The 23,785-nt window shown below is 38.5% G+C and overlaps 1 protein-coding gene and 2 non-coding genes across 3 annotated transcripts; all 3 read left to right on the top strand.

Moving 5' to 3' along the window:
- Window positions 1-4,570: 4,570 nt before the first annotated feature.
- On the top strand, window positions 4,571-4,678 carry LOC148561787 (small nucleolar RNA R71). The gene has a single exon (XR_015887443.1). It is a non-coding gene; the product is annotated as a small nucleolar RNA R71 (small nucleolar RNA).
- A 9,879-nt stretch (window positions 4,679-14,557) lies between these two features.
- Window positions 14,558-14,664, top strand: LOC148561786 (small nucleolar RNA R71). The gene has a single exon (XR_015887997.1). It is a non-coding gene; the product is annotated as a small nucleolar RNA R71 (small nucleolar RNA).
- Window positions 14,665-21,307: 6,643 nt separating this feature from the next.
- Window positions 21,308-23,504, top strand: LOC107647004 (malate dehydrogenase [NADP], chloroplastic-like). The gene is made up of 7 exons (XM_088490790.1): window positions 21,308-21,359; window positions 22,428-22,619; window positions 22,698-22,767; window positions 22,849-22,939; window positions 23,050-23,124; window positions 23,209-23,310; window positions 23,405-23,504. Exons 1-6 carry the CDS (start codon window positions 21,308-21,310, stop codon window positions 23,275-23,277), a joined length of 549 nt encoding a protein of 182 aa, XP_088346916.1. The 3' UTR covers window positions 23,278-23,310; window positions 23,405-23,504.
- The last annotated feature ends 281 nt before the right edge of the window (window positions 23,505-23,785 follow it).

Here is a 23,785-nt window from a genome sequence, read left to right as displayed (position 1 = left end):
GAGATGGCCAGCCCCCTAAAACGTGATCAAAGGATCATAAGGTAATCCAAAGATGATCAAAAGATCCTAAGATGAACAATGGAATAAAACTGAGACCAAAGATGCTCAAAAAGACTAGTAAGAGGTCCTATTTATAATAAACTAGCTACTAGGGTTTACATGAGTAAGTAATTGATGCATAAATCCACTTCCGGGGCCCACTTGGTGTGTGTTTGGGCTGAGCCTGAGTGTTGCACGTGCAGAGGCCATTTGTGGAGTTGAACGCCAGTTTCTGTGCCAGTTTGGGCGTTCAACTCTGGTTTTGGATCCTTTTCTGGCGCTGGACGCCAGATTTGGGCAGAAGGCTGGCGTTGAACGCCAGTTTACGTCGTCAATTCTTGGCCAAAGTATGGACTATTATATATTGCTGGAAATCCCTGGATGTCTACTTTCCAACGCAATTGGAAGCGCGCCATTTCGAGTTCTGTAGCTCCAGAAAATCCACTTTGAGTGCAGGGAGGTCAGAATCCAACAGCATCAGCAGTCCTTTTTCAACCTCTGAATCTGATTTCTGCTCAAGTTCCTCAATTTCAGCCAGAAAATACCTGAAATCACAGAAAAACACAAAAACTCATAGTAAAGTCCAGAAATGTGAATTTAACATAAAAACTAATGAAAACATCCCTAAAAGTAACTAGATCCTACTAAAAACATACTAAAAACAATGTCAAAAAGCGTATAAATTATCCGCTCATCACAACACCAAACTTAAATTGTTGCTTGTCCCCAAGAAACTGAAAATCAAATAGGATAAAAAGAAGAGAATATACTATAAATTCCAAACTATCAATGAAACATAGCTCCAATCATATGAGCGGGACTTATAGCTTTTTGCCTCTTGAATAGTTTTGGCATCTCACTTTATTCATTGAGGTTCAGAATGATTGGCATCTATAGGAACTCAGAGTTCAGATAGTGTTATTGATTCTCCTAGTTCAGTATGATGATTCTTGAACACAGCTTCCTTATGAGTCTTGGCCGTGGCCCTAAGCACTTTGTTTTCCAGTATTATCACCGGATACATAAATGCCACAGACACATAATTGGGTGAACCTTTTCAGATTGTGACTCAGCTTTGCTAAAGTCCCCAATTAGAGGTGTCCAGGGTTCTTAAGCACACTCTTTTTTTTTTTTTTTTGCTTTGGACCTTGACTTTAACCACTCAGTCTCAAGTTTTCACTTGACACCTACACGCCACAAGCACATGGTTAGGGACAGCTTGGTTTAGCCGCTTAGACCAGGATTTTATTCCTTTAGGCCCTCCTATCCACTGATGCTCAAAGCCTTGGGATCCTTTTTATTTGCCCTTGCCTTTTGGTTTTAAGGGTTATTGGCTTTTTCTGCTTGCTTTTTCTTTTTCTTTTTTTTTTCTATATTTTTTTTCGCCTACTTTTTTTTTTCTTTTTTTTTTCTGCAAGCTTTGTTCTTTGCTGCTTTTTCTTGCTTCAAGAATCATTTTTATGATTTTTCAGATTATCAAATAACATGTCTCCTAGTCATTATTCTTTCAAGAGCCAACATATTTAACATTCTTAAACAACAACTTCAAAAGACATATGCACTGTTCAAGCATACATTCAGAAAACAAGAAGCATTATCACCACATCAATATAATTAAACTAAGTTCAAGGATAAATTCAAAACTCATGTACTTCTTGTTCTTTTGAATTAAAACAGTTTTTATTTTAAGAGAGGTGATGGATTCATAGGATATTCATAACTTTAAGACAGAGTTACTAACTACTAATGATCATGTAATGAAGACACAAACATAGATAAGCACATAAAATAGAAAATGAAAAACAGAGAAAGTAAGAACAAGGAATGAGTCCACCTTAGTGATGTCCTTGAGCTCTTCTATGTCTCTTCCTTGCCTTGGTTGCTCCTCCTTCATTGCTTTTAGATCTTCTCTGATTTCATGAAGGATGATGGAGTGCTCTTGATGTTCCACCCTTAGTTGCTTCCAATAATTGTGTGGAAGAAAATGTATCCCCTGAGGTATCTCAGGGATCTCTTGATTTGCAGTCAAATGTTCTACCACTGAGCTATAGACCCTTGATGGAAGCTTTTGTCTTCCCTTTCCTCTTTCTAGAGGTTTCTCTGGCCTTAGGTGCCATCAATGGTTATGGAAAAAACAAAAAAGCTATGCTTTTACCACACCAAACTTAGAATGTTGCTCGCCCTCGAGCAAAAGAAGAAAGAATAGAAGAATAAGAAGAAGATATGGAGGAGATGGATGTGAGTGTGTATTCGGCCATATGGGTGGGATTGGGTGGGAGAGATGTTGAGTTTTGAAGGTAGTGGTTGTATGGATGTGAGTGGTAAATGGAAAAAAAAGAAGGGATGATCATGAATGGAAAGAGAGATGATGAGGTAGGTGGGGATCCTGTGGGGTCCACAGATCCTGAGGTGTCAAGGCATTTACATCCCTGCACCAATTTAGGCATGTAAAATGCCCTTGCACACAACTCTGGGCGTTCAGCGCCAGGTTGGTGCCCATTTTGGGCGTTCAACACCCCTTTGCTGCCATTTCTGGCGTTGAACGCCAGAACCATGCTTGTTCTGGGCGTTCAGTGCCAGGATGCTCCCATTCTGGGCGTTCAGCGCCAGAACTATGCTCTGTTCTGGCGTTTGAACGCCAGACAGATGCTCCTCCAGGGTGTGATTTTTCTTCTGCTGTTTTTGATTCCGTTTTCAATTTTTATATTTATTTTGTGACTCCACATGATCATGAACCTAAGAAAACATGAAAAACAATAAAAATAAGAATTAGATAAACATTGGGTTGCCTCCCAACAAGCACTTCTTTAATGTCAATAGCTTGACAGTGAGCTCTCATGGAGCCTCACAGATGTGCAGAGCTTTGTTGAGACTCTCCAACACCAAACTTAGAGTTTGGATATGGGAGTTCAACACCAAACTTAGAGTTTGGTTGTGGCCTCCCAACACCAAACTTAGAGTTTGACTGTGGGGGCTCTGATTGACTCTGCTTGGAGAGAAGCTTTTCAAGCTTCCTCTCCATGGTTGCAGAGGGAGATCCTTGAGTTTTAAACACAAGGGAGTCCTCATTCCATTGAAGGAATATTTCACCTCTGTCAACATCAATCACAACTCTTGCTGTGGCCAGGAAAGGTCTTCCTAGGATGATGGATTCATCCTCTTCCTTTCCAGTATCCAGGACTATGAAATCAGCAGGGATGTAAAGGCCTTCAACCTTTACTAACACGTCCTCTACTTGTCCATAAGCCTGTTTTCTTGAGCTGTCTGCCATCTCTAGTGAGATTTTAGCAGCCTGCACCCCATAGATTCCCAGTTTCTCTATTACAGAGAGGGGCATGAGGTTTATCCCTGAACCAAGGTCACACAGAGCTTTAAAGGTCATGGTGCCTATAGTACAAGGGATTATGAACTTTCCAGGATCCTGTCTCTTCTGAGGCAATGTCAGTTGATCCAGATCACTTAGTTCATTGATGAACAAGGGAGGTTCAACTTCCCAAGCATCAATGCCAAATAATTTGGCATTCAGCTTCATGATTGCACCAAGAAACTTGGCAGTTTGCTCTTCAGTTACATCCTCATTCTCTTCAGAAGAGGAATACTCATCAGAGCTCATGAAGGGCATAAGGAGGTTCAATGGAATCTCTATGGTCTCTAGATGAGCCTCAGAGTCCTTTGGTTCCCCAGAGGGAAGCTCCTTATTGGTCACTGGACTTCCCAGGAGGTCTTCCTCCTTGGGATTCACGTCCTCTCCTTCCCTTACAGGTTCGGCCATGGCACTTATGTCAATGGCCTTGCACTCTCCTTTTGGGTTCTCTTCTGTATTGCTTGGGAGAGTACTAGGAGGGATTTCAGTGATCCTTTTACTCAGCTGGCCCACTTGTGCTTCCAGATTTCTAATGGAAGACCTTGTTTCATTCATGAAACTTACAGTGGCCTTAGATAGATCAGAGACTAGATTTGCTAAATTAGAAGCATTTTGTTCAGAGCTCTCTGTCTGTTGCTGAGTTGATGATGGAAAAGGCTTGCTATTGCTAAACCTGTTTCTTCCACCATTATTAAAGCCTTGTTGGGGCTTTTGATCCTTCCATGAGAAATTTGGATGATTTCTCCATGTTGAGTTATAGGTGTTTCCATAAGGTTCACCTAAGTAATTTACCTCTGCTATTGCAGGGTTCTCAGGATCATAGGCTTCTTCTTCAGAAGATGCCTCTTGAGTACTGTTGGATGCAGCTTGCATTCCATGCAGACTCTGAGAGATCATATTGACTTGCTGAGTCAATATTTTATTCTGAGCCAATATGGCATTCAGAGTATCAACTTCAAGAACTCCCTTCTTCATAGGCGTCCCATTACTCACAGGATTCCTTTCAGAAGTGTACATGAACTGGTTATTAGCAACCATGTCAATGAGTTCTTGAGCTTCTGCAGGCGGTTTCTTTAGGTGAATGGATCCACCTGCAGAAGTGTCCAGTGACATCTTTGATAGCTCAGATAAACCATCATAGAATATATCCAGGATGGTCCATTCTGAAAGCATGTCAGAAGGACACTTTTTGGTCAACTGTTTGTATCTTTCCCAAGCTTCATAGAGGAATTCACCTTCTTTCTGTCTGAAGGTTTGAACATCAGCTCTAAGCTTGCTCAGCTTTTGAGGAGGAAAGTACTTGGCTAAGAAAGCCGTGACCAGCTTATCCCAAGAGTTCAGGCTGTCTTTAGGTTGAGAATCCAACCATAATCTAGCTCTGTCTCTTACAGCAAAAGGGAAAAGCATGAGCCTGTAGACTTCAGGATCTATTCCATTAGTCTTAACAGTATTACATATCTGCAAGAATTCAGTTAAGAACTGAAAAGGATCTTCAGATGGAAGTCCATGAAACTTGCAGTTCTGCTGCATCAGAGAAACTAATTGAGGTTTCAGCTCAAAGTTGTTTGCTCCAATGGCAGGAATGGAGATGCTTCTTCCATGTAAATTGGAATTAGGTGCAGTAAAGTCACCAAGCATCTTCCTTACATTATTATTATTTTCGGCTGCCATCTCCTCTTCCTGTTCGAAAATTTCTGAAAGGTTATTTCTGGATTGTTGTAATTTAGCTTCTCTTAAATTTTTTTTTTTTCAGAGTCCTTTCAGGTTCTGGATCTGCTTCCACAAGAATGTTCTTATCCTTGCTCCTGCTCATATGACAAGGAAGAATGGCCAGGAAAATAATGATAGTAATAGAGACCCTTTATACCACAGTATAGGGATCCCTTTGTGAGTAGAAGAAAAGGGGGAGACAAAGAATGTAATGTAATGGAAGAAACACAACTGTGAGGATTGGAAGAGATGTGAGATGAGATGTTAGGATATGAATGAATAAATAGAATAGGATGAGGGAGGGATAATTTTCGAAAATTATTTTGAAAAAGAGTTAGTGATTTTTGAAAATGGTTTTTGAAAAATGTTTAGTAATTTTCGAAAATTTTTTGAAATCAAAAATAGAAAATAAAAATAATTAGTTAATTAAAAAGAAATTTTAGAAAAAGAGGGAGATATTTTCGAAAATTAGAGAGAGAGAGTTAGTTAGGTAGTTTTGAAAAAGTTAAGAAACAAACAAAAAGTTAGTTAGTTAGTTGAAACAAATTTTGAAAAGATAAGAAGTTAGGAAGTTAGAAAAGATATTTTGAAAAGATATTTTTGAAAAAGATAAGATAAGAAGATATTTTTGAAAAAGATAAGATAAGAAGATAATTTTGAAAAAGATAAGATAAGAAGATATTTTTGAAAAGATATGATAAAATTAGTTTTGAAAAAAGATTTGATTTTTAAAATCACAATTAATGACTTGATTCATAAGAAATCACAAGATATGATTCTAGAACTTAAAGTTTGAATCTTTCTTAACAAGTAAGTAACAAACTTGAAATTTTTGAATCAAAACATTAATTGATTATGTTATTTTCGAAAATTTGGTATAAAAATAAGAAAAAGATTTTTGAAAAATATTTTTGAAATTTTCGAAAATAACTAATTATTTTGAAAAAGATTTGATTTTTGAAAAAGATTTTGAAAAAGATAAGATTTTCAAATTGAAAATTTGATTTGTCTCATGAGAAACAATTTGATTTTAAAAAATTTTTGAAAAAGTCAACTCAAATTTTCGAATTTGATGAGAGAAAAAGAGAAAGATATTTTTTTGATTTTTGAATTTTTATGATGCAAGAGAAAAACACTAAAAAGATGCAATGCATGAAATTTTTAGATCAAAACAATGAATGCATGCAAGAATGCTATGAATGTCAAGATGAACACCAAGAACACTTTGAATGTCATGATGAACATCAAGAACATGTTTTTGAAAAATTTTTAATGCAAAGAAAACATGCAAGACACCAAACTTAGAATTCTTTAATGCTTAGACATTAAGAATTCAAGAATGCATATGATAAACATGAAAAGGCACAAAACAAAAAATCATCAAGATCAAACAAGAAGACTTACCAAGAACAACTTGAAGATCATGAAGAACACTATGAATGCATGATATTTTCGAAAAAATGCTAGATGCATATGCATGTGACACCAAACTTATAATATGACTTAAGACTCAAACAAGAAACACAAAATATTTTTGATTTTTTTTTATTTTCTAATTTTTTTTGCATTTTTATTTTATATTTTTCGAAAATTATATGAAAAAAAGAAAAAATAAGGATTCCAAAATTTTTAATATGAATTCCAGGAATCTTGCCATGTTAGTCTAAAGCTTCAGTCCAGGAATTGGACATGGCTCACTAGCCAGCCAAGCTTTCAAAAAAAGCTCCAGTCCAAAACACTAGATATGGCCAATGGCCAGCCAAGCTTCAGTAGGTGATCATGGATCAACAGCGGGTAGATCAGGAACAGTAGCAGGTGGATTAGCTCCAACTAGCTTGCTCTTGATAACAAATTGCAAGCCTCAGTCCAAATGAATTTAGACATGGCTTTACAGCCAGCCAGGCTGCAACGTATAATTACATGGGCTGAAGTGATTAGTTGAATACCAATCCCAAAGTGGTTTGGGTATGGCTTTACAGCCAGATATGATTCAACATATTTCATGAAACAATAGAATTCATTCTTAAAAATTTTGAATAAAAAAATTTTTTTGAAAACATTTTATTTTTTTTTTCGAAAACAGATGAGAAAATTTTAGAAATATTTTTGAAAGATTTTTGAAAATAAAATAAAAAGAAAATTACCTAATCTGAGCAACAAGATGAACCGTCAGTTGTCCATACACAAACAATCCCCGGCAACGGCGCCAAAAACTTGGTGCACGAAATTGTGATGTCCAGGCTCGAACAATCCCTGGTAATGGCTCCAAAGCTTGGTGCTTTGATCTTAATTCATAATTGTCACAACTTCGATACAACTAACCAGCAAGTGCACTGGGTCGTCCAAGTAATACCTTACGTGAGTAAGGGTCGAATCCCACGGAGATTGTTGGTATGAAGCAAGCTATGGTCACCTTGTAAATCTCAGTCAGGCTGATTTAAACATGATACTTTATTAGATTAAAATAAACAATAAAAGGGATAGAGATACTTATGTAGATTCATTGGCAGGAATTTCAGATAAGCGAATGGAGATGCTTTTCGTTCCTCTGAACCTCTGCTTTCCTGCTATCTTCATCCAATCAGTCTTACTCCTTCCCATGGCTGGCTTTATGTGATACATCACCACTGTCAACGGCTACTTTCGGCCATCTCACGGGAAAATGATCCAATGCCCTGTCACGGCACGGCTAATCGTCTGGAGGCATCACCCTTGCCAATGGCTTCATCTTATCCTCTCAGTGAATAATATGCTCACGCACCCTGTCACGGCACGGCTATTCATCTGTCGGTTCTCGATCATGCTGGAATAGGATTTACTATCCTTTTGCGTCTGTCACTAACGCCCTGCAATCGCGAGTTAGGAGCTCGTCACAGTCATTCAATCATTGAATCCTACTCAGAATACCACAGACAAGGTTTAGACCTTCCGGATTCTCTTGAATTCCGCCATCATTCTAGCTTACGCCACGAAGATTCTGGTTAGGAGATCTAAGAGATACTCATTCTAGCTTAATTCATGTAGAACAGAAGTGTTTGTCAGGCACGCGTTCATAGGGGAGATGGTGATGAGCGTCACACATAATCATCACCTTCATCACGTTCTTGGGTGCGAATGGATATCTTAGAAACGAAATAAGAAGAATTGAATAGAAAATAGTAGTACTTTGCATTAATCTTTGAGGAACAGCAGAGCTCCACACCTTAATCTATGGAGTGTAGAAACTCTACCGTATGAAAATACATAAGTGAAGGTCCAGGCATGGCCGAGATGGCCAGCCCCCTAAAACGTGATCAAAGGATCATAAGGTAATCCAAAGATGATCAAAAGATCCTAAGATGAACAATGGAATAAAACTGAGACCAAAGATGCTCAAAAAGACTAGTAAGAGGTCCTATTTATAATAAACTAGCTACTAGGGTTTACATGAGTAAGTAATTGATGCATAAATCCACTTCCGGGGCCCACTTGGTGTGTGTTTGGGCTGAGCCTGAGTGTTGCACGTGCAGAGGCCATTTGTGGAGTTGAACGCCAGTTTCTGTGCCAGTTTGGGCGTTCAACTCTGGTTTTGGATCCTTTTCTGGCGCTGGACGCCAGATTTGGGCAGAAGGCTGGCGTTGAACGCCAGTTTACGTCGTCAATTCTTGGCCAAAGTATAGACTATTATATATTGCTGGAAAGCCCTGGATGTCTACTTTCCAACGCAATTGGAAGCGCGCCATTTCGAGTTCTGTAGCTCCAGAAAATCCACTTTGAGTGCAGGGAGGTCAGAATCCAACAGCATCAGCAGTCCTTTTTCAACCTCTGAATCTGATTTCTGCTCAAGTTCCTCAATTTCAGCCAGAAAATACCTGAAATCACAGAAAAACACACAAACTCATAGTAAAGTCCAGAAATGTGAATTTAACATAAAAACTAATGAAAACATCCCTAAAAGTAACTAGATCCTACTAAAAACATACTAAAAACAATGTCAAAAAGCGTATAAATTATCCGCTCATCAGTAAGGAAATGATGCAGTAATGACATTCAGACTAGCAATCCTAGACCTAAGCAATGAAAAACTTAAAAGACAAAATTTAAAAGGGTTCCAACTAACGAGTAACTATTAATCAAAAGTGCATTCGGACTTCCAAATTTCAACATTCTAAGTACATGGAATTAAGTAACAATACAACCTTCGGGTGATGGTTTCTAGTTGCCCTCTTTTTGTCATCATCCTAGTCTTTGCTACCTCACTTCCTTGGGTGAAAGTGCACCATTTTCTCATAAGATTCCTGCAAAGTTATTGGAAGTTGCTTGTTCCCAAAGCACTTGAGAAATAGTTAGCTTGCGTGTATGCTTGTGACTTCTGAACTTAATTTGGTGTGTGAACACCAAACTTAGTTCTTTGCCCAGTACAAAACCTTGCATATATGCAGAGAACCTCATATCTTGTTATTAACAAAACAATTATTAACTAAAGTCTAACTACATCTAAGTGGTTTCCCTTGATTGGTTGGAGCTAGCAATGTGCTTTGGGAGTGGAGTGTGATTCTAACTAAGATCCTTTGGTGGAACACCAAACTTAGAATTACACTTTCACTCTTGGATTGTTTCGGTGTGGAACACCAAACTTAGCTCCTCGCAATACATGGGGAACAACTTGTGACCTTTATTGAAATAAAGATGAAAAGGAAACTACCTGAGGTTGGGTTGCCTTTCAACAGAGCGCTCTTTTATCGTCGCTAGCTCGATGATTCCTCAATTACTTGAGATGATACTTTACTCTGGGGTTTTCCCCCATGTTCCCCATATAATATTTGAGTCTTTGTCCATTCACAGTGAACGTCCTCTCTGAACCTTCATCCATGATTTCTATGTGCCCATATGGCGAGACCTTTGTGACAAGGAAGGGTCCTGACCACCTTGACTTGAGTTTGCCAGGGAACAGTCTCAATTTGGAGTTGTAAAGGAGTACTTGTTGCCCCTTTTCAAAACTCCTTGGTGCCAGATGCAGGTCATGTCTTTTCTTCGCCTTTTCTTTATAAATCTTGGCATTTTCATAGGCTTGAGATCTAAATTCCTCCATCTCTTGCAGTTGCAGGATCCTCTTTGCACCAGCAGCAATGCTGTCAAAATTTAGTATCTTGAGAGCACAGAGAGCTTTGTGTTCCAGCTTCAGTGGTAAATGACAAGCTTTCCTATACACCAGTTGATATGGGGACATTCCAAGTGGAGTTTTGAATGCTGTTCTGTATGCCCAAAGAGCATCATCCAGCTTCTTTGACCAATCCTTTCTTGATGCACCCACAGTCTTTTCCAGAATCCTCTTTAGCTTTCTGTTGGATATCTCCGTTTGCCCAATTATTTGGGGATGGTAAGGCGTGACCACCTTGTGTTTTACCCCATATCGTAGGAGAAGAGCTTCTAGTGGTCTATTACAAAAATGGCTCCCTCCATCACTGATGAGTGCTCGTGGGACTCCAAACCAGCTAAAGATATTCTTCCTGAGGAAGTTCATGACCACCTTGTTATCATTCGTTGGGGTTGCAATAGCCTCTACCCACTTGGAAATGTAATCCACTGCTACCAAGATGTACTTGTTTGAATATGAATGGTCCCATGAAATCGATTCCCCACACATCAAACAGTTCCAGTTCCAAGATGAAATTTTGTGGCATCTCATTTCTTTTGGGCAAGTTTCCAGATCTTTGGCATTCATTGCAGCTCTTTACTAGTTCTTTGGCATCCTTGAAAAGGGTCGGCCAAAAGAATCCGCTTTGTAACACCTTTGCTGCAGTTCTGTCCCCTCCAAAGTGGCCTCCATAGCATGAGCTGTGGCAATTCCATAGGACCTTTTGTCCTTTTTCTTCCGAAACACATCTTCTAAGGATTCCATCTGAACACTTCTTAAAGAGATATGGCTCATCCCAGACAAAGTATTTTGCATCATTCATGAGCTTCCTTTTTTGATGTTTATTGATCTCTGGAGGTAAGGCCCCAGTTGCCTTGAAGTTGGCAATGTCTGCGAACCATGGTGCTTTGTGAACTGTCATCAACTGCTCATCAGGGAAGAGCTCGTTCACACTTGTATCATGTGTTCCACTTTCCTCATGAGGGATTCTGGATAGGTGATCTACTACCTTGTTCTCTACTCCTTTCTTGTCTCTGATTTCAATATTGAATTCCTGTAACAATAAGATCCATCTTATTAGCCTTGGTTTTGATTCTTGCTTGGCAAACAAGTATTTAAGTGCTGTGTGATCTGTGAAAACAATCACTTTAGCACTGATGAGGTACGATCTAAACTTGTCAAATGCAAAAACTATTGCTAGAAACTCCGTTTCAGTAGTGGTATAATTTCTTTGAGTATCATTGAGGACTTTGCTAGCATAGTATATCACATGGACTAAGTTATCTTTCCTCTGTCCTAACACTGCCCCAACTGCAAAATCAGATGCATCACACATCAATTCAAATGTTAAGTTCCAATCAGGTGGGGAAATGATAGGAGCAGAGGACAACCTTATTTTCAAATTTTCAAATGCTAGCATGCATGATTCATCGAAGATAAATGGTGTATCAGATACAAGGAGATTTCTTAAGGGCTTGGCTATCTTTGAAAAATCTTTAATAAATCTTCTGTAAAAGCCAGCATGCCCTAAAAAGCTCCTAATTGCCTTGACATCACTGGGTGGAGGCAGTTTTTCAATAAGTTCTACTTTAGCCCTGTCCACTTCAATGCCTTGGTTAGAAACCTTATGGCCAAGGACTATTCCTCCTGTCACCATAAAGTGACATTTCTCCCAGTTCAAGACCAGATTGGTCTCTTGGCACCTTTTCAATACTAAGGCAAGGTGACTCAGGCAGCTAGTAAAGGAATCTCTGAATACCGAGAAATCATCCATAAAAACTTCAATGAATTTCTCTATCATATCTGAGAAGATAGAAAGCATGCAGCGTTGGAAAGTCGCAGGTGCATTACATAGTCCAAATGGCATGCGCCTGTAGGTAAACACTCCATATGGACAAGTAAATGAAGTTTTCTCTTGGTCTCTGGGATCAACCACTATTTGGTTATATCCTGAATAACCATCAAGAAAACAGTAATATGCATGTCATGCGAGTCTTTCCAACATCTGATCCATAAATGGGAGGGGGAAATAGTCCTTTCGTGTAGCCTCATTGAGTTTTCGATAGTCTATGCACATCCGTCATCCTGTGACGGTCCTTATAGGAATTAGTTCGTTCTTCTCATTGGGAACTACAGTGATTCCTCCCTTTTTGGGCACGACATGCACGGGGCTGACCCAGGGGCTGTCTGAGATCGGGTAGATTACCCCTCCCTGCCATAACTTCATAACTTCTTTCTGTACCACTTCCTTCATGATTGGGTTCAGCCTCCTTTGGGATTGAATGGATGGTTTGGCATCATCTTCTAGTAGTATCTTATGCATGCATATGGCTAAACTTATTCCTTTCAGGTCAGTAAGAGTCCATCCAATGGCATCCTTGTGCTTTCGCAATACTTTGAGTAGTTCATTCTCTTAATCTTAGCTGAGGCACGAGCTTATGATCACTGGGTAACTTTCATTTTCTCCTAAGTATGCATATTTGAGAGTGGGCGGCAGTGCTTTGAGTTCAAGTTTGGGTGCTTCTGACTTTTCGTTCTCTTCTTTTGATGCCCCTTGTATATAAATCTCTACTGTTGCAACCTCTTCACTAAACGTTGACTCCTCCTCTGTTAACCCTTCAGGTTCTTCTTCTTCAAAGCTCTCCTGCACTGCATCTTCAAGTGAGTCCAACCTCAAACATTCTCCCAATTGTTCTGGTGGGTAACTCATGGCTTTGAACACATTGAATGTCATCTTTTCATTGTGTAATCTCAGGGTGAGGTCCCCCTTTTGTACATCAATGACAGCTCCAGCAGTGGCCAAGAACGGCTTTCCCAGAATGATGGAAGCCTTGGTTTCCTCCTGCATGTCCAGTACTACAAAGTCTGCTGGGAAGATGAAATCTCCCACTTTCACCAGCAAATCTTCTACTACGCCATGAGGGAACTTGAACGATCTGTTTACCAGTTGTAGGGCCATCTTTGTTGGTTTAGCCTCTTCAATCTTCATTTTTCTCATCATGGCTAATGACATCAAATTTATGCTGGCTCCTAAGTCACATAGAGCCTTTTCCACTGTGATTTCCCCTATGATACAAGGGATCTGAAAGCTCCCCGGATCCTTCAATTTCTGGGGTAGTTTATGCTGAATGATAGCACTACATTCTTCGGTTAGTATCACAGTCTCGCTGTTCTTCCAGCTTCTCTTCTTAGTCATTAGCTCCTTTAAAAACTTGGCGTAGAGGGGCATTTGCTCTATTGCTTCAGCAAAAGGTATGTTGATTTGTAGTTTCTTGAAGATTTCCAAAAATCTCAAGAACTGGCTGTCATCCCCCTTCTTCTTTAATTGCTGAGGGTATGGGACTCTTGGGACGTCTGGCTTCAGCACTCCTTCCCCTTTTTGTGAACTCAAAGTGGGAACTCGAGCTTCATCCTGCTCTTCTTCCTTTTCATTTGAGTCCTTTTCTTGTGGTTTCTGGGGGGTTTTCTTCAGTTCCTTCCCACTCCGAAGGATGATAGCCTGACACTCCTCCCTTTGGGTTGAGTTAGTATTGCTGCGAAGGTTGTGGCTGGGAATTTGCTTGAATAGGTAGCCAATTTGTGTCTCAAGTTTCTTGATGGCAGCATCCTGATTCTGCATATTGGACATCACTTCTTCTCGGAACGCTTTACTGTCTTGAATCTCTTTGCATATACCTTCAAGTAGGTTTTCAATCTTCGAGAGTCTGTCATCAGATGATGGTGGGTTGGGGTTGGATGGATGAGAAAGGTTAGTTTGGCCTTGGTAGAAGTGTTGAGAGGGGTGGTTATATGGGTGCTGATATGGTCTAGGTGTGGCATGTTGGTGAGCTAAGTTGTTGGGATTTGGACGTCTTTGATCTATGCCTTGGTCTTGTTGATTTCCCCACCCAAATTTTGGGTGGTTCCTCCATCCAGGGTTGTAGGTTTTGGAGTATGGATCATGGTTTTGCCTAGGTGAATTCCCAATGTAGTTGGCTTGCTCCTGACTACCCTCTGCTTCTTCATTCACTTCTTCTTGGGTCGTTGATGAGGTGGTGATTGCTGCTACTTGGTTCCTCTCCATCTTCTTGGTGAGGTCAGCCAATTGCTTGGTTATGAGCTTGTTTTGGGCCAGCAGTGCATCCACATTGTTTAGCTCCATCACTCCTCTAGTGTTCCTTCTTTCGGAGGCATAGAAGTAGTCATTCTCTGCTACAGTTTCAATGACATCTATGGCTTCCTCAATGGTCTTTTTCTTGTTCAGAGATCCCCCGGATGAGTGGTCTACTGCCTTCTTTGATTCATAGGAAAGACCTTCATAGAAAATGTGTAGCTGCACCCATTCATTGAACATATCTGGTGGACACCTTCTTGTCAGGTCCTTAAACCTCTCCCATGCTTCATATAGAGTCTCACCATCCTGCTGCCTGAATGTTTGTACCTCAGCTCTCAGCCTGTTAATCCGTTGAGGAGGATAGAATCTTGCCAGAAATTTGTTCACCACATCTTCCCAAGTTGCTAAACTCTCCTTTGGGAAGGACTCCAGCCATTTAGATGCCTTGTCCTTGAGTGAGAAAACGAACAGAAGTAGTCTATAGGTGTCAGGATGAACACCATTAAACTTCACAGTATCGCATATCCTCAGAAATGTGATTAGGTGATGATTGGGGTCTTCTTGGACACTCCCTACGAATGAACAGTTGTTCTGAACAAGGGTGATGAGCTGTGGCTTTAGTTCAAAGTTGTTGGCATGTATGGTTGGCCTTTGGATGCTACTTCCACAGTTTTCTGGGTTTGGGTTGATGTAAGAACCCAGAACTCTTCTCTCTTGCCCAGCATGATTTGCTAGACCCTCTCTGCCATGGTTGTGAGCCTCTTCTTCATGATGGTTCTCCATATTCTCCTCCATGTTTGATTCAAAGTACGCTTTCTCTTTCTCAGTACCAACTACTCTCTTTCCTCTTGCTTCCCTCCTTAATCTAAGGAAGGTCTTCTCAGGTTCAGAATAAAAGGAAGTTGAAGCCCCGCTTCTTCTCCCTGTCATACAACCAACAAAGTACAAGTAAGAAAATAGATCCAGAAACTATTCTAAAAAAAATGCCGTTAGTGTGAGTGATGCAATATATCAAACAGTTAGTGGGTGAGTGAAACAGAGTGTAAACAACTGAAATAAAGGGGTTAAAGGGATGGGAATATAAAACAACTGAAACCGAAAGTAAAGTGCTCAAACAGAAATTTAAATCAACAGAATAACAAATGCTCAATCTAGTGATCCTCCAACTTAATCATTGTTGATACAAAATCAATTCCCGGCAACGGCGCCATAAACTTGATACGCACAGAAACTTGTCGTGAAGTAAAAACTCACAATAGAGTGAGGTCGAATCCCACAGAGATTGAATGATCAAGCTACTTTAATTAGAGGAATGTTTTAGTTGAGCAAACCAGAAATTGATTTGAGATTTGCAGAAAATTAAATGGCGGGAAAGTAAATAGCAGAAAAAGTAAATGCTAGAAATAAAAAGCTGAATGTAAATGGCGGAAAGTAAATTGCAGAATCTTAAATGGGAATGGGGTAATTGCTCATAAAAGTAAATGGCAGAAATTAAAGAGAATGGGTAAGATCAGAAATGGGAGTTCATTGGGCTCAGGAGATGTTGCATTCTCTGGATCATTGGTCCAGCATGAGAAAGCATTTCTAGCATGATCTCTTCATTTCCCTTTCAAGGTTCAGAAGAGATCCAAGTATAAAAAGCTTCTTTTCCAAGATAACTACCCAATTGGATGAAGATCGAAAGCTTTCAAGTAAAATCAAGAGAAAAGATAAAAGAAGGAGAATGAAAACTAATATTGATCCATCAAATTACAACAGAGCTCCCTAACCCAATGAAAGGGGTTTAGTTGTTCATAGCTCTGAAAGATGAAAACAAAGATGGAGAATACATCATGAAAGTAAAAATAAAATTGCAGAGAAAGTAAAATACAGAGAGTAGTTCTATGCCAAAGGCTCCCTAAAGTTTCCAACTCAAACTAATTCAAAGCTACTCCTATATATACTACTCTTCCGATCTTCTAGTTGGCTCTTCAAGTCTTGGGTATGGGCCTCTAAATCTTGAGTTTGAAGCAGTTATCCTTTTCATTGGGCTTAGCTTTGCTTGTAGAGAGAAAATGTGAAGTAGGCAGGGACTTTGACTCAGGACGTTAGTGGTGTCAACGTTAAGTGAAAGTGTGGGTTCGAGAACGTTAGTGACAATCACCTTTTTCACTAACGTTCCTAACCCAAATATGATCACGTTGACTTCAACGTTAGTGGCACTAACGTGACCACTAACTTTGCCTCTTGGTCCTTCGCACACGTTATTGGGACTTAACTTTCCCAATAACGTGGAGAGTCCTCCCTTGTCCCTACGTTAGCGTCCACGTTAACTAGGTTAACGTGGCTTCTAACGTAGTAATGCCAATCCTTCGAGAACGTTAGTGACACTTACCTTTGTCACTAACGTTCCAATGTGCCCCTATTTCCCACGTTAGAGTCCACGTTAACTAAGTTAATGTGGCTTCTAACGTAGTCATGCTAGCCATCTCCAACGTTAGTTACAAAGGTGAGTGTCACTAACGTTGGCTCATCATCTCTTTATCCACGTTAGCTTCCAAGTTAACTAAGTTAACGTGGAAGTTAACGTTGCTCATGGTGGCTCTTGGTGGTTCACCCCAACGTTAGTGACAAAGGTAAGTGTCACTAACGTTGGCTATCAATTTCTATCTCCACGTTAACTAAGTTAATGTGGGAGTTAACGTGGCTTATGGAGGCTTGGCCAACGTTAGTGACAAAGGTGAATGTCACTAACATTGGCTTCTCTTTTGCTTCTTAACGTTAGAGTCCACGTTAACTAAGTTAACGTGGCTCTTAACGTGGCCACTTATGAGCTTGGTCCAATGTTAGTGACAAAGGTAAGTGTCACTAACGTTGGCTCCATTTTCTTTCTTCCACGTTAGAGTTCACGTTAACTTAGTTAACGTGACTCTTAACGTGGGTTATGATGGCTTCGAGGGCGTTATTGGCGATTACTTTTCTCATTAACGTTGCAAGCTAGCTCCCATTCCACGTTAGTGGTCACGTTAGTTAGACTAATGTGGCTGCTAACGTGGTTCTTCCTTGCTTCCTTTGTCCTTAAATCAAGCAATAAAGTGCATCAAAGTTCTAATCCAAATCATGAGACATGCATCCTCTAATTTGTCATATAATTCATGCAAAATTCTCATGAAATCATGTAAAGTGCACAATGTATGCTTGAATCAAGATGTAAGTGAATATCTACCCAAAACTAGCTTATTTTCTAAGAAAATGCATGAAACTACCTTAAAAACAGTAAAGAAAAGGTCAGTGAAACTGGCTAAAATGCCCTGGCATCATTAATTTAAGGAATTTTATCAACTTTTCTCACATTTATTCAATGAAATAGCATAGTTTTGTAATTCTTCCTAAATTTGTGCTTAAGCGTGAAAACATGATTTTTAGGGCTTAAAATAGCTAAATTTGATTCACTTTAATTCCATTCGATACCTTGATATGTTTGTTAAGTGATTTCAGGTTTAGAAGGCAAAGATTGGATTGAAGGAATGAAGGAAAATCATGCAAAGTGGGAGGACTCGTGAAGAACTGAAGGAATTGGTAAGCTGTCAATCCTGACCTCTTCGTACTAAAATGATCATAACTTGAGCTACAGAAGTCCAAATGAGGCGTTTTCAGTTGCGTTGGAAAGCTAACATCCGGAGCTTCAAAATGATATGCATTTAACCATAGTTACCTTGCAGTTAGGCAATGCACATGCGTTGCCCATACGTGCACATCGCAGGATCAGCGTGGGCCATTTTTAGCAACTCGTGGCTAGCGATTTCTAGCTGATTTTGGGCCCAATTCAACTCATTTCTGATGCTATTGAACCCAAGGATTGAAGGGTAAGAACCATAGGGTAGTTTTCATCAAGTTGTAGGTAGAATTCTAGAGAGAGAAGCTCTCCCTTCTCTCTAAAATTTAGGGTAGTTTAGGTTTAATTTTCTTAGATCCAACTTTCAATTCTTGTTTTGATTTAGTTTTCCCTTTTTAATTTCTTGTTGTTACATCTCTATTCTTCAGTTTTACTTGTCATTTCTTTTATTTTGCCCTCTTTTATGTTTATGAACCCTTGTGGACTTCAATTTCCTTTTAATGCAATTCTATGTTTCCATGCTCTTTTATGTTTATCTTAGTTGCTATTGTTGATTTCTTTCTTCTGTTAGTTATTGCTTTCATTAATTCTTGCAATTTGTGATGTTTACTTTTATTTCACTCTAGGTGTTTGATAAAATATTTCCACTAGTTTTTTGTAGTTTTTTTTACTCTTGGCATAGGCTAAGGGGATTGAGTGACCTTGAGTCATTAGGTCTCAATGAATTGGTGATTTGAGAACCCTTAGTGGTCAATTTGATAACCATTGACTCTAGCCTACTACTAAGTCAATTAGTAGCTAGGTTAGGAGTTATGGATTGATGTTGATCAAACCTATTTGATGTACTTCAAGCTTGAGGTAGATATTGTACTTACTTCAAGCATAGAAGTAGACTTAATACGTTGGTCCCTCATAATTAGCAATGTATGGTTTGTAGACAAGGATGGTGATCTCAGTTACCTATGTCTAGCAAAGAGTTCTTTTCCTTTTCTTTATTAGTTAATTGTTATTTACTTTCTTGATCTTATATTTTCTTTTCAATTACAAATCAAACCCCCCTTTGCATTTTCATAGCCAATAATTGAGCGCCTCATTGCAATTCCTTGTGAGACGACACGAGGTTTAAATACTTCGGTTAATTTTTATTGGGGTTTGTACATGTGACAACCAGTTATTAAAATTTGAATTGAGCATTACTAGATGGTTGGAAACTATACTATCAACGAAATTATTTTGAATGAAATTCCTAACCATACGAAAATGCTCTTATCAAATTCCTAACCAATTAAAATTTTAATGAAATTTGATGTGATGGTTATTTGTTGGTTTGGAACTATACTCACAAGGAAGAAATTTCCTTTTCTATTAAGAAAAATTCCTAACCGACATAATTCTCACTATGAGCACTTTCTCAGCATCTCTTTGTACCTCTCACAAGCTTCATAGAGGGACTCTCCTTCATGCTGTTGGAAAGTCTAAATGTCTGTTCTGAGCTTGGTTAGCCTCAAAGGTGGGAAGAACTTGGTTAGGAACTTAGTGACCAAGTCCTCCCATGTGACTATACTCTCCTTGCGTTGATTATCCAGCCACTTCTTAGCTCGACCCCTTACAATAAAAGGGAATAGCAACAACTGATAAACCTCAGCTGGGACGCCATTGGTCTTGACAGTGTTACAGATTTACAGGAAGTTAGAGATAAACAAGTTGGGATCTTCCTAAAGGCTTCCATTAAACTAGCAGTTTTGTTGCACCAATGTGACAAGCTGAGGCTTCAGTTCAAAATTATTGGTATTAACAGTAGGTGTCATAATGCTACTTCTATAACTCCCAAAATTGGGGATAGTAAAAGATCCAAGAGTCCTCCTAGGTTGAGGAGCATTAGCATTGTTATTTGCATTGTCAGCCATGTTGTAATCAAGTTCTTCTTCAGCTACCTCTTCAATTTCTTCTTTAACCCTTTGATCACTAGCTTGTTTCCTTTGTCTCCAAAGAGTTCTTTCAATTTCAAGATCGTAGTGAAGACGTACTTTGTCCCTGTTATTCTACACAGACATAAAAACAACAAGAAAATCAAATTAGAATTTCCTTCGTCACTTTAAAGAAAATTCCTAATGGAGGGATAAAAAATAACCAGTAAATAACTGAAAGCAAAATAAGATATTGGCAACGGTGTCAAACGCTTCATGAAAATTTTACATCACAAACTACCGGTAAGTGTACCGGATCGTACCAAATAATAAACTCACGGTGAGTGAGTGTCGATCCCACGAGGATTAATGGACTAAGCAAACAATGGTTGACTAATTATTCTTGTTAGACAAGTGAGATTCTGACTTTTGAATATCAAAAAACATAAAAGACAGTGAATTGAAGAATGCAAACAATAGACGTGTGAGAAAAGAGTATGAGTGAGAGTTAAGGCTTTAGAGATGTTTAAATTTCCTGATTAACATTCAATGTCAACTACCTTGATCATGTAAAGATTGAGTTTATGGCAAACCCTAGGTGATTGAATTCCTATTCCTAGGAAATTGAATTTTCTCTAACCCAACTAACCGTCAATTCCTTGATAAATCAATTATGTTAAAAGGTTAAGCTCAAAATCTGATTTATAAGCCACACAATCCCTAATAAGAACCCAAAAATAATCCGATTATATGTCACGTATCACATTAAATTCAGACAATTAAGGAGTTGTGAGAAAAGGGTTTCAAGATTTAATTCTAGTGATGTAACTTTTCCAAGATTCAAAAGAATTCAATTTAGATTAGAGTTATTTTCCAATACACACTAATTCGTAGGACAAAGAATGAAACCAATTCTTAAACATAAATTAATGCATTAATCAAGAGTAGAAAATAAAATGATTATTAATCCATCAAAGTAAACAGAGCCCCTAACCTTAACAATGAAGATTTAGTGGCTCATGGTGCAGAAAAAACCTTAGGAGAGTAAAAGTGTGTAAAATTGAAAGTGCAAAAATGGAAAAAGAGAGAGAGTAATGTGTTATCTGATGCCCGTGGGCTACGACTCATTAAAAAGCTCTAAAATTAAACCGAGAATAAAAATTTAAACTAAATCAAAACAAAATCGAATCTAATCAAATCAAATCTTTTCTTAATGACTCTTGACTAACTAGTGATCGTTCATGTAATTTAAGCTTGGTGTCATCTTCATTAATTACAAAAATTTCTTGGGTCTTGGGCTGTTGCTGGTGTTTGACGCCACTTTGGTGGCATTTGGCACCACTTTTGATGCAATTCTACACTCCTTGCTGCCTGTCTAGAGTTTAGCGCCAGTTTCTTGGTGATAAATGCCGGGAGTTCCAAGAAGATGGTGATGCTGGACGCGGTTTGGCGCTAAACGCTAATGTCACAGCCTTTTAGCGCCATGAATCTAGAGAAAAGTTATGGACTATTTATATCGTTGAAAATCTCTGGAAGTTAGCTTTCTAATTCCACTAAAACCGTGTAATTTGGACCTTTATAGATCAAGTTATGCTAGTTGGAGTGTGAAGAGGTCAGAATTGACAGCATCCTCGAATTCTCTTTGTACTTTTCTTCAATTCTTGGTTCCTCCTTGTTCTTTTCTCTAATTTTTTAACATTTTCCTACATAAATCAAGGCTCAAAGCAACTCCAAGAAATATTGAATAAAAGCACAATAATCTTAATAAAAATAAGAAAATCACTAACTTTATTCAAAGAAATAGTAACTAAAAATAGCTAAAGATACTCATGCATTACAACACCAAACATAACATCTTACTTGTCCCCGAGCAAAAAAAGAACTATGCACAAAGGATTCCTTATTGAAGTGGGTTAAAGAATTGCTTTTGATATCTCAGTGAGTGAAGTGATCAAGTGACAATGGGGTAAACTCCGAATTATGTGCTTATGTATGGATTCCAGTGCTTGTTAGTCCTTACATTTGGAAGTCTTAGAAATTAGGAATTCCATTCGGATGATATTACAGAAGACTCTTTATAAGTTTTCACCTTGAAGGCAGCTTTCTCTTTTCTTTTCTTGGGTTATTTGCACCTTGAGCCTAGCCGTGACTCTAGATTTGGAGGCTTAGTTTTAATTGAAGCCTCAATAAATTATTATCATCATTTTGAAACCTGTAACTTAATTAGCTTCTCTATATTTGCATTAGGTTTCCTTATTTCTTTAAAACTTGGATCAATAGACTATTCGAAGTTTTAGTTTAATTCATCTCAAAATCTGTTTACACTCATGGAGAATATATCACTTGGAAGCTATGAGCAGATGATGAAACGGAGGGAAAGAGAGTGAAGGAGCTTCTTTCTGTCCACTCATTAATTGTTTGTAGGAATAGTTTGTAGCACATATTCTTTCTAGCTCTGAAATACCGAACATCTAGCCAATTGAAGGTTATTATTGAGTCTTAAATTTAAAAATGCTTTAAGCTGAAACAAAATTCTCCTTAATGTTGTTAACATAGTATATCACAGATCCTTTTCTATCTAAATGTTCCAATTCAAAATGCAGGTGTTGCAATGGAACTGGAGGATTCTTTGTTTCCGTTGCTGAGAGAGGCGAGTATTGGTATTGATCCTTATGAGGTGTTCCAAGATGCAGAATGGGCATTGCTAATTGGTGCAAAGCCTCGAGGTCTCGAAATGGAGCGTGCTGACTTGTTAGACATAAATGGGCAAATTTTTTCCAAACAGGTTAAAAATGGTTGAAAATCTAGGCCTTATTCATTGCTTTATGCCAAAATATAGTTCAAGATACCAAGATTATCGTGTATTCTACAAGGAAGGGCACTAAATGCTGTGGCATCTCGCAATGTCAAAGTTATAGTTGTGGGAAACCCTTGTAATACAAAGTAAGCTCCTTTGTTTCATTGATAAAATTGTTGTTGCATAGTATGCTTGATTTTACGAATTTACCTCCTTTTTCAATGCAGTGCATTAATATGCATGAAAAATGCTCCTAACATTCCTGCAAAAAATTTCCATGCCTTAACTCGCTTAGATGAGAACAGAGCTAAATGTCAGGTAAACAAAAGTTATAAACATTATTAGGGGCTTTTTTATTTTATTTCTTTCAAAAAATGATTTACAGTAGAAAAATTAATATTTTTGCATTGTTTCAAATAAATGCACAGCTGGCCCTCAAGGCAGGTGTTTTCTATGATAAAGTGTCAAATGTGACAATCTGGGGTAACCACTCAACTACTCAGGTATTTGAATGATATATTGGAATGTTGTGCATGAACTGAGTATCTTTAATTCTCCTTTATGATGAGATGTTAAACTATTAACAGGTCCCCAACTTCTTAAATGCCAAAATTGATGGTTTGCCCGTCATAGATGTGATTAAGGATCGTAAATGATTGGAAGAAGAGTTCACTGAAAAGGTTCAAAAGGTAAAACTTGTAACTAGCATTTGTAGTTAACTATGTAGAATAGAAGATATAATTTCTTCAAGCTAAAGCTGATAGGGATATGTTTGGTTGGCAGAGAGGTGGTGTGCTTATTCAGAAATGGGGAAGATCGTCTGTTGCATCAACTGCTATCTCAATCGTTGATGCCATACAATCTTTAATCACTCCTACTCCCATTGGGTCATTTATACCGCCTTTACTAATGCACATTTAGCTAGATAACCATATCTTATGCTTACAATGTGTTCAATGCGTTGAAGCTGTTGCTGGGAGAAAAAGTAACTTGCTTTTTTTTTCCTCAAAAGTTCTGGTGGTATATAAATGACTGAAATTATGTGTGGTTGATGAGCGGATAATTTATATGCTTTTTGGTATTGTTTTTAGGTAGTTTTTAGTATGTTTTAGTTACTTTTATTATATTTTTATTAGTTTTTATGAAAAAATTACATTTCTGGAC

Source organism: Arachis ipaensis, chromosome B6 (assembly GCF_059453495.1).
Source record: "Arachis ipaensis isolate K30076 ecotype BB chromosome B6, ASM5945349v1, whole genome shotgun sequence".
Lineage (NCBI taxonomy): Eukaryota > Viridiplantae > Streptophyta > Magnoliopsida > Fabales > Fabaceae > Arachis > Arachis ipaensis.
Note: the sequence above shows the minus strand (reverse complement) of the source record. Positions and strands in the feature narration are given on the sequence as shown.

What these genes read in the sequence shown, in the direction of transcription:
- LOC107647004 (XM_088490790.1), top strand. Translation starts at nt 21,308, where the DNA reads ATGAATCTAGAGAAAAGTTATGGACTATTTATATCGTTGAAAATCTCT. An exon ending in AGAACAGAGCTAAATGTCAG is followed by an intron (nt 22,940 to 23,049) that starts GTAAACAAAAGT and finishes ATAAATGCACAG; the next exon opens with CTGGCCCTCAAGGCAGGTGT. An exon ending in GTAACCACTCAACTACTCAG is followed by an intron (nt 23,125 to 23,208) that starts GTATTTGAATGA and finishes AACTATTAACAG; the next exon opens with GTCCCCAACTTCTTAAATGC.